The sequence below is a fragment of the Lytechinus variegatus genome, chromosome 10 (assembly GCF_018143015.1).
Source record: "Lytechinus variegatus isolate NC3 chromosome 10, Lvar_3.0, whole genome shotgun sequence".
Lineage (NCBI taxonomy): Eukaryota > Metazoa > Echinodermata > Echinoidea > Temnopleuroida > Toxopneustidae > Lytechinus > Lytechinus variegatus.
The window spans coordinates 11,913,367-11,931,953 of record NC_054749.1 but is presented as its reverse complement, the minus strand read 5'-3'; the positions used below and the strand labels follow the sequence as shown (position 1 = coordinate 11,931,953).

At 34.0% G+C, this 18,587-nt stretch overlaps 1 protein-coding gene across 1 annotated transcript in view; it reads right to left on the bottom strand.

The window, feature by feature from the left end:
- LOC121422615 overlaps positions 1-18,587 on the bottom strand; it is a 112,101-nt gene that overhangs the window by 45,537 nt on the left and 47,977 nt on the right. The window contains exons 20-28 of the mRNA XM_041617772.1: positions 18,173-18,289; positions 16,839-16,955; positions 12,923-13,036; positions 12,359-12,472; positions 11,484-11,597; positions 10,296-10,409; positions 9,936-10,049; positions 8,481-8,594; positions 7,712-7,825 (exon numbers count right to left, since the gene is read on the bottom strand). Of these exons, the coding sequence (XP_041473706.1) occupies positions 7,712-7,825; positions 8,481-8,594; positions 9,936-10,049; positions 10,296-10,409; positions 11,484-11,597; positions 12,359-12,472; positions 12,923-13,036; positions 16,839-16,955; positions 18,173-18,289 (1,032 nt within the window). The remainder of the gene's footprint in view (positions 1-7,711; positions 7,826-8,480; positions 8,595-9,935; positions 10,050-10,295; positions 10,410-11,483; positions 11,598-12,358; positions 12,473-12,922; positions 13,037-16,838; positions 16,956-18,172; positions 18,290-18,587) is intronic.

Below are 18,587 nucleotides of genomic sequence, written 5' to 3'. Positions count from 1 at the left end.
CAATGGACTATTTAAAGAGCTACAGTGAATTTTCAATAGGCATGTTTTTGCCCATATATGGCCTGTAGTGAGAGCTCGCGCGCACACGTGCTGCAAATTTAACGGGTGTTAATTTCGTTATTAATGGTCTTAGAAGGTTGATCAAGGTATCAAATTGTTGAAAATTTTATTATCAATGCAATGATGTAAAAAAAACGGTGTTTCTGTGTTGCTTTAAGGCGTTACGTGCGGAAACGCGAGCGCATGTGTGCGCGCACGCAAAATTTTAAAATGCTTAGAATGACCTGAAACGTACTCTACTTTGGTCAAAAAGTGATTTTGAGCATTTTAAAACTTTAACATGCACGTACGCGCGCGTCATGACCTTTAGATTTAGATTTTATTCATTTTCCGATCACAAAGCACAACAAAATCAAATAATACACATCAATCGAAATAAGGTATAAACAATGAGAATTAATGCAAACTAAAGTAACTTTGACTATAATAACTATACAAAACAGAACGGAGGGGCTTGCCAAGAAAAGCGAAGCTTGTATGGGAGGCAAGCCCCCGTAACTTAGTTTCAATACGTATATTACAAAACTATAGTATAAAGGAGAGACGGAAGACAGTTTAAAAGGAGACTATACAAAATACTGAAGGTAACAACGAAAGAGTGAACCAAATTAGAATAAATGATAATAGTAATAACAATAAAAATAATAAAAATAACAACATGGTTACAATAATTGTGATTATGAGGGAAGAACAGAGAGGCAAATATAGGGAGAGAGGGGGTGCAGGTACAATTGGAGGTGCAAAGAGGAGCATGGCAGGTGCGGAAACAGGTCGGCAGGCAAGTTGTATGATGGGAGGGGAAAAAAATGGATATGGTTTTGGTTATGTGGTAGATTGACTTGTTTGTGTAAAGTATTGGCAAATAAGCATCTTTTTAAGGTTATGTTTAAAAATTGTGATGCTTGGGGATTCCTTAAAGGCGTTGGGCAAGGAATTCCAATATACGGGACCAGAAAAACAAAAGAATTTTTTGCAAGTAAAGTTCGGGTTGGAGGTAGGTGATAAGAGTTTCGTTGTCTTGTAGGATAATCGTGTACAGAGGAGTTTTTGCAGAACATAATTGAAAAAATTGCGGGGAGATCATCTTTATTTAGTTTGTACATAAATTGGCCGAGTTGGAACAGATATATATCATTAAATTTAAGGATTTTGTTTTCAAAAAATAATTTATCTGTGTGACATCTGAAATGTGTATGAAATATTTTCCTAAGTGCTTTTTTCTGTAACGAAAGTATCCTATATAATTGTGTTTGAATTGCACAACCCCATGCCAAAATACCGTAATTAATGTATGGTAATATTAAGGTGTGATATAATGTAAGTAGTGTACGAGATGGAAGAAAAAATTTGAGCTTGTTGATAATTCCAATATTTCTTGAAATTGTTTTGCATATATTATCGATGTGTGGTTTCCATGACAATTTATTATCAATAAGTACACCCAAGAATTTTGTTTCAGAAACATTTTCAAGGACAGTGTTTTCAAAAATGAGATTGCCAGGCAAACTATTTACTCTATTACTAAATAACATGTAATTGGTATTTTGTAAGTTAAGTGAGAGTTTATTTGCCTTGATCCATTCAGTCACATGCATGAGTTCAGAGTTAACGATCCTAATAAGTTGGTTTATGTTATCATGAGAAAAGAAAATGTTGGAATCATCGGCAAAGAGTATGAATGAAAGTAAATTTGAAGTTTTGTGGATGTCATTGATGTATGTGATAAAAAGAAGAGGGCCTAGTAAGCTACCCTGTGGTACCCCGCATGTAATTGGAAGGTTGGATGAATTGTGATTATTTATTGATACAAACTGAGTCCTATCTGTAAGGTAGCTCTTGAACCACTCCAAGGCCTTCCCCCTAATACCGTAATGAGATAGTTTATGCAGAAGGATTTCGTGGTTAATGGTGTCGAAGGCCTTGGAGAAGTCCAGGAAAATACCGACAGTATGACAACCTTTATCAGTGGAAGTAGTGATTTTGTTAATGAAAGATAAAATTGCATGCGAGGTGCTGTGATTTTCGCGAAACCCAAACTGAAAGTCCGAAAAGGTTTGTGTATGGACAAGTTTTTCAAGAATTTTTGATAACGAGGTGAGCAATGATATGGGACGGTAGTTGGAGACGAGCTGATTATCTCCTTTTTTAAAAAGAGGGACTACTTTTGCGATTTTCATAAGATTGGGTACCCTTCCTGTGTTCAAAGAAATATTAAAAACATGCACCAAAGGATCGACGATAGCCAAAATAATTTTCTTAAGTAGGAAGTTGGAAATACCGTCAAATCCCGGGCACTTTTTGGACTGCAGACTGTTAACAATATTTATAATTTCTCTTGAACTTGTGGGATTAAAAAATATGGAGTTTGGGTTGTCGAGAAAATTATTGTAAGGTTTGTTAGTTTGAGGAATTTTGCTTGCTAAATTGTTGCCAACTTGTGAAAAATATGAATTAAACTCTCTTGCTATTATATTATTGTCATCAGTGATTGTTTTGTTTGATTTTATTTTTGTAATTGTAGAACTCCTCTTTTTATTGTTTAATGCCCCATTGATGATTTTCCATTAGTTCTTCATATCATTTTTGTATAGATCTGCATACTCCTCCCTATCTCAGGAGATCCCAAGGACATCCTTTGTGATGGCTGTAAACACAAATTTCCCATTTCTGATATAGATAATGATGAATTACACGATACTTTCCAGGCTGCCTTTAATTCGAAGTTTGATGAATGTAAACATTCTGTTTTTCATGACTCCGTAGCTCAAACTCTGAATGCACAAGCTAATCTTGATTCTCTTTCTGATCCTAATGATAATACGTATCAGCATACCCCCTCGCTCTATTTTACTGATAAACAGATAGCGTCGAAACAACTTGACAACAGTAACTTTCTAATGCTACATTGCAACATTCGCAGTGCCAACAAAAATTTTGAATCACTTCGTTCCCTTTAATTGAATTCTAAGCTCTTTTGTTCTGTGATAGGTATGTCAGAAACGTGGTTTTCACACTGTACTCAACTATCCTTTGGTCACAAATAATGGAATAGGGAAATCAGGTGGAGGCGTTGCTCTTCTCGTATCCCAACAATTCGATTACAGGTTAAGGCCTGATCTTACTTTAATGAATGATGCTATTGAAACACTTTTTGTTGAAATTCTTATGCCCAACGACAAAAATATTCTTGTTGGAACGATTTACAGACCGCCTAACTCCTCCCATGATGACTTTTTAAACACATTCCATGGCATATTGGCACTCCATGAGATGGTCAATAAAACATGTTCTTTACTCGGCGATTTCAATATTGACTTACCAAAATGGGATACTGATACTTTTGTTCAAACTTTTTCGGATGTAATAATGACAGCAGGTTTCCTTCCTTTGATAACCAAGCCAACTCGAATTGCAGGTACATCGGCCACTCTCATTGACAATATATTTACAAATACCAGAAGTACCCTCTCTACAGGAATAATTCTTTCTGATTTGTCGGACCATTTTCCCATATTTTCGCATTTTAAACTAGATACCAACACCACTGAACACAAACTTGATCATAATACTCGACGTGATTTTTCTGAAAATAATATGAATCTGTTCAATGAAGAGATAGGAAATGTTGACTGGTCAGGAATTTACAGTATTCAAAATGCCGAGGATGCATTTGACGCTTTTATGAATAAAATGAATCAAGTAATGAAAAGCTCATTTCCCGTGGTGCGATTCAAACGGTCTAATTACAAAAAGGTTCCAAGCTCCCCATGGATCACACCTAGCATTTTGCGCTCAATAAACAGAAAGAACAACCTTTACTTGAAAACTATTTCAAAGCCTTGCGACGGTAATAGAAAAAAGTACACTGACTACAAATATATTCTGACAGGTATACTAAGAAGATGTAAAAAGAATTATTTTCATAATCAATTTGACCTCTATAGAAACGATGTCAACAATACATGGAAAGTTATAAAAAACGTTATACAAGGTAGCTTCAAAATGTCTACGCCCGCGAAAATAAATGTTGATGGTGAACTGGTAGAGGATCCCCTTGCCTTGGCAAATGTTTTTAATGACTATTTTGCATCCGTAGGCCAAAATCTTGCCAGCACTATCCCTGCCTCTTCTAAACACTTCACATCTTTTCTTAATGTCCCTAATCCAAATTCGATATATTTCACACCAACAGACGTAAATGAACTAGCTGATATAATTTCTGGACTAAAGAATAAAATGAGTTCAGGATGTGACGATATAAGTAACATTCTCCTGAAAAGAAACCTGATACATATTATTAAACATTTGACTTATATCTTAATTTGTCTCTTTCTACAGGAGTTGTACCTTCATCATTGAAACAAGCCCGAGTAATCCCTGTTTTTAAAAAAGGCGACAACTCCGTGTTGGGAAATTAACCCCATATATCATTATTGACATGCCTTTCTAAGGTTTTGGAAAAAGTAATTTTTGTACACACGACAAAGTTTCTTAAAATACATAAATTGTTTTATCCCCTGCAGTTTGGTTTTCGGGAAAAACATAGTACTTCTCATGCCCTGTTAGCAATGATTAATTGGATTGCCAATGGAATTGACAAGTATGAGCATACTGTTGGGGTGTTCCTGGACTTCTCCAAGGCTTTCGACACAATCAACCATGATATCCTTTGATACAAGCTTAATTATTATGGAATCAGAGGGATAGCCTTGGAGTGGTTCAGGAACTACCTCAGAAGCAATAAGTTTCCATAGCAAATGTAAATTCTCCTCCAAAATCTATCTCATGTGGAGTCCCTCAAGGCTCAATCTTGGGTCCGCTTCTTTTTCTGGTCTACATTAATGATTTTTATAAATCATCAAGTACTTTATCATTTTTTTGCCGACGACTAAAATATATTTTTTTTCCCATAAGGACCCCAAACATTTACTTGACACACTCAATAAGAATTAAAACTAGTCTCAGAGTGGATCAAAGCCAACAAATTATCGCTTAATCTCACTAAAACAAATTACATGCTCTTCAGCAATATCATTGATGAACTCCCAGGTAACATTACTTTTGATAATATTAATATTCAAAGAGTATTAAGTACGTAATTTCTAGGAGTAACTATCGACGACAGACTGTCATGGAAAGAACATATAGATAACACATGCAAAATAATTTCAAGAAATATTGGAATTATAAAGTTAAATTCTATTTCCCGACTCGTATATTATTAAACTTATACTCTACGCTGATACTCCCGCATTTGAACTTTTGTATTATTGCATGGGGGAGTTGTGCTGATTTTCATTTGAATAGACTTTTACTACTTCAGAAAAAAGCTTTGCGCGTTATTTGCCATTCTCATTATCGGGCACATACGAATGTGCTTTTTAAAACTCATGGAATTCTTAAGATACATGATCTTTACCATTATAATCTTGGATCTTTTATGTTCAACCTTAGTAAAGATGAACTACCAGACGTATTTTATTCTATGTTCACACGAAATATCAATGTACATCACTACCCTACAAGATCTGCTGGACTTTTCCATTTACCTAGAACAAGGACATTATTAACAAACAAACTGTTCATATCTTCTGGTATCAAACTTTGGAATTCACTTCCGCAAACTTTACAAAATAAGCCAACCATTCATAGCTTCAATAGAGCACTTAAAAAAAACTAACCAATAACTATAACACTCACATCATTCATCATACTTAGGATATCTTATGGATCTTCTGTCCCCCCCCCCCCTGCCTTTATTTCGCTTCTTTTCCTGTCTCCTTTCATTCGCTCTACCTGTGCAGATTTGTTTTTTGTTTTTCTTTTACTCGTTTTTGTCCTTTGTTGTTGTTGTCTTTTTTTATTTGTCTGTTCTTGTAATATTTCGTCTGTCTTGTTTTGGTTTAGCTTTTTGTCATGTCTTGTTCTTGAACCGTTCTGTCACGTCCTGTTTTCGCAACGGTTTTGTCTTGTGTGTCCTTTTCACTTTTCTTCATATCTTGTAATATAATCCAGCCTTGTTTATCTTCTACTTGAAAGAATATGTAAAAATATACATATTTAACAAGGATTTACATATAGTTTTTACAAGAAAGATATGACGACTTGTATATTATATATATTTTGAACTTCAACAAGAACGATATGATTTGTATATTATATATAGATATATATTGTTTTTGCATTAATATGACTTATTTATTGAAGGATACCTTCGATCACAAGCTTTGGTTTCCAGAAGGTTCCTATTTCATTTCAAAATGTTATATTATATTTTGCTTTACTTTGTAACTGTTAAAATTTTGGAATGAATAAATTCGTTATCAATCAATCAATCGAGAACTGTAATATTCTTTTTTTGCAATACGAAGTAAAGATGTGAGAGTGTTTTTATATGAAGTGTACTTGTAGCGAGATGTATCACTTGGTTTAGTTATGTATTTGTAATATAAATTGTTCTTGCGGTTGATGGATCTTAAAAGTGATTAAGTAATCCAAGGGTGGATAGGGATCTTTTTATAATTTGATCTTCTGTTAGTTGTAAAGGGAACATGTGTATCTAGAGAAGAAGTTAGTAAGGTAATAAAACAGTTGTATGCATCGTCAGCGTCCGAGGAGTCATATACAGTAGACCAGTCTGTTATGTTTAAATCATTAATCAAACTGGTTAAGTTGTCGTCAGTTATCTTTCGGAATGAAGGATTAAATGTTTCTTCATGGAGACTTTTATTAGTAGATAATTTGGCAAAAATTGGAAAGTGGTTGGAGATATCACTAAAAATAATACCAGCTTCATGATTTTGTCGAATTGTATTACTGAAAATGTTGTCTATTATAGTGGCCGAGTTATTCGCCAATCTTGTCGGCTTAGTTATAAGGGGTAAAAAAGAATGTGATAGAAACATTTCAAGAAACTCTTGCGAGGTGCTATTAGAGTTGCAATTTACTAAGTTGATATTGAAGTCACCCATAAAAAAACAATCTTTATTTTTCAAAAGAGGATTTAGTAGAATTTCATTCAGTTTTTCTAAAAAAGCATTTGCATTTGAATGTGGAGGTCTATAGAATACACCTAGCATAAAGTTTTTACCCATCGGATTTATGATTTCAACAAAAAGTGTTTCTAAAACATTGTTAGATATTGTCATGTTAGCTATAGGAGTATAATCGTATTGTTGCGGTATGTAAAGTGCGACACCACCCCCTGGTCTTCGTGTTCTATTATTAACAATCAAATCAGAATTGGGGAGTGAGAAGAGGGAACATGGATTGTCCGAGAACCACGTTTCAATTAAACCAATGAATGACGATTGCGGAAACTGGTTGTTATCTAGAAATAACTTAAGTTTATCAAAATTTTTGCTTGCACTGCGAATGTTTATATGGAGAAGAAAGGGGTTGTCCTCCGCTTTATCTGACGTAACGAATGACATGGTGAATAGTGGTCTGTCAAAGACAGACCACCTAACAAGAAATAAGGGCCTGTTCGATAAAGAGTAACCACTAATGTCACTTTGCAACAACCCAGGGAACATGTATCAACAGCCAATCACAATCAAGATTTCCAGAATAGTTGCCATGATGGCAAAGTTGCAATAGTTGTAACTCTTTATTCTATGGGCCCCCAAGAGTATACTCAGTTTTTACTCACCTATTTGGCATCTAGGACCCTGGAAAGAAGCAGTACATGAACACACGTACTGATTGATACCATCATTACAAGTTCCTCCATTTGCACAGGGAAAGCTAAGACACTCATCAATATCTGTTCAAAGAAAATTGGAAACAAGTCTTCAAGCAAATTGTGATGTAAGAAGAATTGATTGTCCGTTTGAATACTATGCATCTGCTAAGGCTTAAAGATCCCTCAATTGCTTCTTCCACCATCATGATAAGATATTTCAATGTATGTAATGACCTTGATGATCTTTGACTTTTGACCTTGAAAATCTATAATTAGATCATGATTCATATTACGCATACTTGAATCAAATTCAAAGTTTATGTGTTAGATGGAAGCAGGAGGATAAAAATACAACAAATAACACTTAATATTTCATGAGAATTAGGATGAAAACACAAAGGAATCCTGGTGGGTGTTTCATAAAGCTGTTCGTAAGTTAAGAACGACTCTAAGAACGACTGGTGACCCTTTCTTGTGGTAAATTTGCACCATTCAGTGTTCATTGTGATAGCTTAGGGCGTAAGAAATGATCACCAGTCGTTCTTAAAGTCGCTCTTAACTTACGAACAGCTTTATGAAACGGCCCCCTGGTGTGGAGCTGATTACTTCAAACACTTGCTTTATTCTAAATAATGTATATATCATTGTATGATAAATTTGATAATCACTCTCAAATCAAATATTGCTTTGTCTGACTTCTAATGAACAACAGTATTATGTTAAAGAAATATCCTACTTCTTTCACAGTTTGTTCCAGTGAAGCCAGCAGGGCAAACACACTGGAATGATGGGAAAAGATTGATACACGTTCCTCCATTCTGACAAGGTGGTGGGTTACATGCGTCCAATTCTGCGTATGAGATAATTAATTAAAACTTCACAACATAATTTTAAGATTAAAAAAACAAAACAACATAATGAATAGAATTGATAAAGAAAATATTGCCAAATATGTATAAAACTTGTAAATATAATTTAATAATTAAAAAAAATCACTAATCAAGAAGAGATTCTGGTAAAGAAAATATTGACTTCAAAATTGTTTCAAACTCGCATAAGCAGGAATCCCAGTAGTAGGGGGGACACATTTTCAACACTTATACACAGAGATTTTGATGAAGTAAATATTGACAAATTAAATGTAAAAAACTTTAAGACTGAAAATCTGATCATTGAAAAACACCCAGTCACATACCTTGGCATTAATAAATGGAAGAAAACGCATACAAGTACACAGAAATTTAATTCATCATTTATTACATATGCCATTTTTATTTTTGAAATGTAATGTATGTAACCCGGTCTTATAAAGATTAATAGACTTCAAAAAGGCATGTAATATGGATCACACACTTAAATTTTTTTTAACTTTCAATTACAAGCAACTGTTTATCAGAAACCAGGGTCTTGTTTCATACAGATTATGATGTTTAAGGTATAAGTCCACCTCTATAAAAAGCTGGTTCAAATAAAAAGAGAAAAATCCAACGAGCAACAACAGTGAAAATTTCATCAAAATCAGATGTAAAATAAGAAAGCTATTGAGGTTTTGAAGTTTTGCTTAATTTCACAAAATAGTTATATGCACATCCTGGTCAGTATGCAAATGAGGGGGCTGATGGCCTCATCCACTCACTATTTTTTTGGATTTTATTATATGGAATATTAAATATTCTAATTCTCCCCTCATTGTCATGTGAAACAAAGTTTCATTCCTTTCTGAACATGTGCAGGCCTATATACCATTGGTTTAACATTTTGTGGTTCAAACAAGAGGGTCCTTAATTGTCAAATCTATGAAAATTGAAATATTGTATAATTCAAACAAGAAACAAAAGAAATAGTGAGTGGGGACATCATCAATTCTCTCATCTGCATATCACTGACTTGTGCATGTAACTGTATTTTGAAAAGTTAAGAAAACTTTAAAATGTCATAGCTTCCATATTTCACATTTGATTTTGATGAAGTATTCAGTGTTATGCTGGATTGTTTTTTTCTCTTTTTATTCAAATTAACTTTTTTCTGGGGTGAAGTTAACCTTTAAACTTTGCCATAAGGGTGATTACCATGGAAAGCTTTTTTACTCATTGACTGCTGGAGACATGTTATCATAGCAGTTACCACCATGGCAATGTTACTAGAATCGTAAGTTCTTAAAGAAACAGGCTTCTGATATTCATCAACTCACGCATAGCACACGTCGTTCCCGAAAACCCTGATGGGCAAATGCAGGTGAAAGACTGCGCTCCATCTATACAAGTAGCTCCATTCAGGCAAGGGTTATTTCGACAATCGTCATCGTCTGTTGAAGAAAATGAAGATATCCATTGTGTGTTGATATGACTGATATTAGCGGTACTTGAATAGCCAATAAATATAAGTGGAAGCAAAGAATACAGTAATATTTTAATAATACACAGATAAAAAAATTTCGCAAACAGTGAGCAACAATTGATATCTTCTGTGTGTCATGTGCGTATTGGGGAAATGATAATGAATTAACAATTGCGGTGAGGCTTGAGGCTTCATGCCCTTTGTGAATACTTACTTATTTCACAGTGTATACCAGAGAAACCTTGGACACAGTTACAAATGTATAACCCTGGGAAGTCCAGACATGTTCCGCCATTCTGACATGGAGTACTTGCACATTCAATGATGTCTGGATAGAAAACACACAAAAATTAACGGATGATACAAACTGGAACACATCATCCATTTGATTGATTTGATTCATTCAGGTTCCACATAAAATCATGCATGTTAATTTATACTTGAATCACTTATTGAATATGTATATCATTTACTCAATTTGAATTTTGTTCATGCTTTATTTAAATTGAATTAATTTACTTTGTAATTATTTGTAATATGTTGAAGAATGAAAACTAAATTGAATCAAATTGAATCGAAAATAAATATAGTTACTTAAAATGCATGTATTTACATGTACATTAAGACCAATCTACAATACACACGAAAGACATCCAATGAACAACAATTTTTTTTTTCATATTGAAGAAATGTATTCTGATTTGTTAAGATTCATGAATTTGGTTTTGCTGGGTGATAATTTTGATTTCTATTTTTTGTGTCAAAAACTGTGATTCAAAGAAATTTTAGAAATTGAAAATGTTTATCGTTATTTTCAGCGTTATTTGAAACAAATATGTAGCACAAAAGCAGTACAAACCATTAATCAGTATCTGATAAGTGATATTGCACAATTATTATTGATTTGTTCATTCATTCATGTCTTTAATTAGAAAATACCAAAATTGAGGGCCTTGCACAATTATAGCATACATTTGATTAATATCTACGAACCAATTCAGTCACATTGAAAAAAAAAACTGGCATAAACATATGTCCTTTTACGACATGAAATATTCCAAGAAAGATGGTCATACCATGATGAGGGTTTCGCAGCCATTATTCATTCAGGTTCCGAGAGTTAATCTATAAATACACAAGTTAGATGATGCTTAGAGTAATAGTTACTTTGAGACTGTTATTCTTTTTCAGTTTCACTATTTTATATATCTGCATGCTACCCAAAGCATTTGATGGCCTTGCATTTCAATTCATGCTTGCATTTTCTTTTTTCTATGATGCCTAAAGTATTAAGTACAGAATGATTTTTTTTGTTGTTGGGGGGAATGGACTTTTGGCCTTATTTCCAGGATTTGAACACCTTTCAACCACATACATATGAAGGCTTGTGGGACTGACTTACCCGTAGTGCATGTTGGTCCCTCGTACCCTGTAGGACACTGACATCGGAAGAACCCCAGTTGATCAAAGCAAGTGGCACCATTCATGCATGGTCCCGATAAGCATTCATTGATATCTGCATTAGTGATCCAATCGTGGAATAAGTGATGATAGTGAGACATATGACGATGAATATTACAAGGAAAATACTGATAAATCTCTAAATAGGTGTTGATACATAATGCTATTAGATTATTGAATTGATATTTTGAATAGTGTAATGATCATCATGATGATACCAATAGATATATACAGAAACAATTTGCTGATATATTATACCACAGAGCCTCTCATAGCTTAGTTTAAACAGATGACTTACTTGAGACAAACAGTTTCTGTTGCTAAAGGGGAGCAGAAGAGTCCAAAGGAATTAAGTTTCTCTGATGTTCAATGCCATTTCATAGGAAAACCAGGAAATGAATAAGGTTTTCCACTTGAATATTTCATAATTCAGTTCAAGGAGCACAGTGGACCAGATGTTAAATATGAGAACCAAACCTTTCTTGAAGTATGCCTAAAAACCTGGGATAGGTTTGCTCAGTTTCAATTCTAAAAAAAAATACTTATTTTGACTCCATACTTTTTGGGTACTCACACAAAGCAAGTCATGTATTCATCATATCATCAAAAAGTGGCAGTGAAAAGGAATCATTACAAATTCCCAAACTGCACTTTGTATGGCATGTATGTCTGTACTAAACCAGGGAAGAATAATTTTCTGAAAGAAAATATTCAGTTTCAGAGGCCTAAACTAGTTTTGCTGGTAGCTTCAAACATGGCTCAATAGGAATGTTTACCATGACTCAATATATTATAATATATAAGTCTGGCTCTGACCTGTTTCACAGTTTATCCCACCAAAGGCCATTGGACATCTACACTCGTATGAGTTTACACCATCCACACAAGTTCCTCCATTGAGACAAGGTTGACTGGAACACTCGTCAGTTTCTTTTGAAAAAGAAAAAATACACAGCAAAAATTTTAATGACGACTGGTGTAGATGTACATACAGACACAACAGGTCATTTTAGGTGTTAAATTTGTGGTGTTACTTCAACACTCATGGGTATTAGTTTCAGTTAAATACCTCTGCTTATTTCTTTTACACAATTTGGTGTTATGTTCAAACTCTAGGATGTAATTATATCACACGGTGTGATCCACTAGGGACATGAACTGGTTTGGAGGAGAAAATACATCATACATTGATTAGAAGTTGACCAGAAAAGAAAGCAAAAGTAATCTCTGCAATGATTCTATTGTTTCCAAAGTATCATCAACCTTTTTAGATATTTCAAGAAAGCATTGATGGAGAAATTAAAGAAAATCTGGCTGAATCAAATGGCAATGATCCAGTGGTCTAATTATATATGAAACTAAAAACACTGATCAACTTACGAGATTCGCAGTTTACTCCGGTGAAACCAAGTGCACACCTGCACGTATAGCTTAACAGAGCATCTATACAGGTACCGCCATTGAGACAGGGCATCGAATTACATTCATTAATTTCTAAGTAAGGAAGAATAAATGTTGCAAATAGAATTAATGTAAAGAAAGCACCAGTATTATTTCAGAGGATAAAAAACATCTGCATATAATTTCAAAGAATATGTCTAATATCTGTTGCATTATTATTATCTTGCATGACCTTACAAATTATTTCTTTTTAAATTATCAATTTCCCATTGATATACTGTTCATGTATTTGACTACTGTCACAAACTGTGGAATATTACATGAATTGATTGTAGTGTACTGGGACTAAGGGGTCTTCAAATACACTATAGATATTGGAATTATTCTTTTTTATATTTACGTGTATCTTTTATTTTCTCTGGCAAAGTTTTTTTTTCATTTCATATCAATTCATCATAAGTAAATAATCGAAGTAATTTATCAATAAAAGGATGTTTAACATTTTTGTTTTGCGTTTTTGTGGCTGTGTTTACTGTCCACACTGTGGTTTTATGTCACATTCAAGGCATATGTGATCAATCAATTGTATGGATACAGTGGGGTACTCTTAAATGAAACAAAAATCCAAGAATTAATTTGAGAAGAGTAAAATGAGATGATCAATATAAAAGTAGATTTAGCAGAATTGGTTATAAAATAAGAGAATTATAGAAGTCTGAAGAGTATTTATGTAATTTCTAGAGGGATCCTCAAATCTACAAAACTATCTTTCAAATAATGGAAATCTGAAAATTTGTGCACATAACAAAGGGAAAGTTGTCCAGAATATAAGCCATTTTAAAGCATTTTTGCTCATTTGAGGATCCCTGCAGAAAGTTTTTTCAAGGCTTTTCAAACTCTATTATTTTCCCGGCTACAGAGAATTCAGAATATCCCAGCAGGTATTGACTACACGCACCAGATGTACAGCACCTACGTCATCAAGTCTGCACAATCTCCATTAGCTCCTGGGGCGGTTGTTTTTTCTCCATATTTTGTCTTTTCTCAGAGATATAACATAATCCATATTCTGGTAGATGTCATAACCTTTGTCATAAAATCTTCATAAATTGTGTCTCTTCTCTTTAGCATGCACCAAAATATGCATTTCATAAATGCGAATAATCTCAAATACAAGCAAAAGATATAGTCGGGTAGATATGATCAAAATTATTGCATGATTGTCAAGTTGGGTATGACTGCAATTTTTTTGCTGGAAGTTGTACATGTAGTATGGGGTGTCTACCTCAAGAGTCTGACGATGCCACCTGGGCACCATTGAGCATTTTTTGGTTTTATTAACGTCATATGGAGAAAAAAATGTCAAGATATTGTGATTTCTCTCTCATTGACTGCTTGAAAATTTCATGCAGATGTACTTTAGACAATCATACAACTCTCTGTACTGAAATCCGACATGTCGAGCATAGGAGATTGAATGCCAATCAAGAGGACTTTAACAAGAACCAAACCGTTACCCATTTCTTCTTCCGACACACGGTGCTTCAATGAGACAATGGACATATGTTGTGTTGGAAGATGTCAAGAGTTTTAGAGAAAGGTTAGGAAGGCTTGGGCATGTTAGAGCTCCAAAATCATCAGTAAGGTAAAGCTCAGAATTGCTACATTGCATTAAAGAGGACTATGAGGTTTGAAGACAATCCCATAATACATAATTTGTTGACCGGAATGACAATGATCCACGCTGTAACAATTAGCATGTTGGGAGCCCTTAATATCATGTGCTATGACTACATTGGAATAGCATTATTATTTTAAGTCTTATTATTCATCACTGATCATGATGATGATGACATTGCTCTACAAGTCCTGGGACCCCTTCCTGACCCTGACATTGCCAGATAACATATTGTTTAGTCAAGCAGGTGCAGCCAAACCACAGAAGAAATTATCAAAGGAAACAACCTGCATGAAGCTACTAGGCCAGAGGGAATCTCTGATACACTTCTTAATCAGACTGCTCATCAGATCTTACCTGCCATACATGTAAATTTGTTTTTTCCTGGCCTCCCTTTATATGGTGAAATTTCAAGAAAGTCTAAGTCATTCCCATCCATATAAGAAAGGGTTGTTAGCTCTAACAAACTACACAACAATTCAAATACTGTGATTTTTTCTTGCCTATCCCATCATCTTGTCAGACTAACAACGCGGCTTTAGGAAGCGAAGAACATATTTCCAGTATTTTTCCTTGAATATAAATTATATTTGGATAAATTTTAATGCTTAGTGATAGCAGCAGATTAATTTGAAAAAAATGAAATGTTTCACTGCAGTCAAAGTGAGAAAAATCAAAATTTCTTGACATTTTCCTAATAAGTATACTTATTTGCATAATACATGTATGCAAATGAGACAGATTTGCTAGCTTTTGTAAATAAAGACAACAATCTTATTCATTCATCATGAACTTTTGTTCAAATTACTTGCTGTGGACATTTAATGTGTAATCTTTGGATTATTTTCCTTATTTTCTATTTTGAATGGCTAATTTGCAGAAAATGAAAATTAATTTTCAGGCATTGGGACAAATTCTTATTCTTACTGATAGTAGCATTTAAATGTCAACATTATTGAAATGTTTTCAAGCAGTCTATATTATGAGAAAAATCACGATATCTTGACATTTTTTCCATATAAGGATGCTTATTTGCATAAAATGCAAATGCGGTAGAATTTTTTGCACTTGTAATTTTAAAAAATTCAGATTTTTTTCACGAATTTTCATTCAAATTAAATTGTTTTGGGCACTTAATACGTAATCTTTGAATAATTTCCCTTCTTTTTTCTAAATATTTATGGCTAATTTGCATAATATGCAAATTTCATAAATTTCCACTACTTGGATTTTGGGGGACTTTTAGTATGTTGTTTAGGGGACGTTCTTCAAAAACATTTCAGCGGAATATCTCGTGTTGCAATTAGTGGTGGGTTAACCCCCTCTTCTGGCTAGATTGACTGGACTAAAAAGACAATGTTCAGAATACCACTTTGTGACAATAATAGCGTTGTCACATCTCAGAGAGAAATGACAAAAGTGATGACAGTGTTCCAGAAAACCACCCCAGGTTGATAAACGAATATAACTTAAGACACCTCTCATCACTTGTACAAGGCTCAACATGAATTTGCACAATCATACATTTCAGGACTAATTCAATGGTATCACCATCTGGTACCATTCATTCACAAAATCACCTACTCTTCCGGATCTTATCTGCATGTACCAAGCACTATGGTTCTAGGAAATTTGCCTTCACTGCACCTACACTTTGGAATGCTTTTCTACTGCACATCAGAACTAAGACCACAGCTGAATCATTCAAAATCGACTTAAATGTCACCTCTTCACAATGAAATAAACTTTTATTGAACATTGATATATTGTGGACTTCTATGTTTATGTCATTCCATAATTCTTTGTACCTATCTGTTTTGTGCAAAGCACTTAGAGATTGATTTCTTTTAATATAAGTGATATATTAGTTTAACATATTATTATCATTATCTTTCTATAACAGATTTTGATTAATTTATATTTTTTATTGTTCCAATAAGATTGATTCCCTCCTTGGGTTTTTATTTCTTTTTATCTCCTTTGTGTTCACTCTCAGTCAACATTGGAAGAGAGTTTTAGTGAGCGATCATTCTTTTTGCGATTCTTATGTTACCAATACTTACTTTTGACTTTAAATGTGTAATAAACTCATCAAGAACTATTTGAATACTATACATCTTAATATGTGATACTTTGAAGCTGTCATGATACTATTTTCTCACAAGCCTGAACTGCTTCTGTACAAAACATATAGGAAGTAGAACATATGAAGCTTACCAGTCTCACAATTCTGCCCGGTGAAGCCTTGATTACAAACGCATGTGAAGGGGGATCCCGGTGCAATTGTAACACACACACCGTTCTGACAAGGATCAGGATTGCATTCATCTATATCTATAATAAACGATATCGATACATGTATGCATATCAAATATATGCATTTTATAAAATTTGTTGTAAATCACTCATTCCATTTTAAATCAGACATTAATTCATTGTTTATTCATTTACATATTATCCCAATATCAAGTAATTACCCTGCAAAATGAAAGGAAACCAAACTAAAATAATCTATCTGCTTTCAAATGTGGGCATTGAACCTTGAAAGGCTAATCCTCTAACTCTCATACTCCCAGGGCATTTCAAAGCTTGTTTTTACAAGGAGGGTCATTATACCCCCCCCCCTCCAAAGATCTTGTCCAAGGGTCGCCCGATTGCCTCAAAATTTTGCAAAATGGTCAAGAATTATGTAACCTAACAAAATTGTATAGCTAAATTTACGGAAGTCCTGTTTTTTTTTAATTAATTAATTCATGCTAATTTATGCGAGAAGTCATACATTTGGTATTTCACACTGAATACATGTAAAGCCTCAGGAATAACAATTTTTGGTACAAATGTCTTTCATAACTCCCTCATCAATTCTTGAAAGAAAAAAAGGTTGTGGTAATCATTTCTTATGTGGTGTATTGTTTTTTTTTTCAATTTTCTTATGCATTTTTTTGTTTTTCATCAAGCGTTTTCAGATGCGTATGTGCGGGGTGTGGATGTGTGTGAATGTGGGTGAGGGTGTGTGAGGTTGGGTGTGGTAATCATTTACACTATTTGAAAGGATGATACTAGAACAGTATTTACATAAATTGGAAAAGCTCCTGACTTTGTCTATATAGGGTAATATACACAGTCATATAGAGAAATAGCGAAATTTCTGTGACATGTGTTTGGTAAACATAATCTTACACCCGAACGGTAGGTTCGATTGCCATAAATTTGGTATCAAAATGTGCGGAAAAGATCAGAAAAATGACATGAAATTTTCGTTTTTGAAGTAATGAGGCGTTAGGAAGTACAGAAAAAAAATTGGACAGGGGCCCATAGTGCCTCCACCCCCCCCCCCCCCCCCCCCGGAGTATTTGGGTAAATGAAGCAGGGCATTATGGCATGCATCCGTGCACACTTAAATGCACTCTCGCAACCATGCATATACACATAAACAATCTCAACTGTCAGTGATGTGAAATTCCTTTTAAAATTTTCCATTAATAACCTAAAGGTTTCATTCTTTGAAAAAATAGTCTGTTATTCATAAATATATGAATTTTTTGTATTACCTATTTCACAGTTAGTGCCCGAGAAACCAGTTTGGCATCTACACATGAAACTGTTGACTGCATCTACACAGGTGCCACCATTGAGACAGGGGTTGATTGGTGCACAGTCATCGATATCTGTGAAGTAAGTTTGAATTGTGTTTTTTTTTCACCAATATCTACATTCACTGTCTAAAAATTCCTTTCGTTGAGTCACCAACAATGCAATTGGAATATGACAATACAATAATCTTGGTAATCATAATGTTTGAACAAAAGAATGTCATGGTTAGGATTGGTCAAGGATGATCACAGGTTATTTTCTTAATATATAATATATATATTCATATAAATCAAGATATCAATATAAACAAAGAAGTATGCAGGAGACTAATAACCACTGCTTAAGCTTTAGTCTTATTGGCCCGTATTCTAA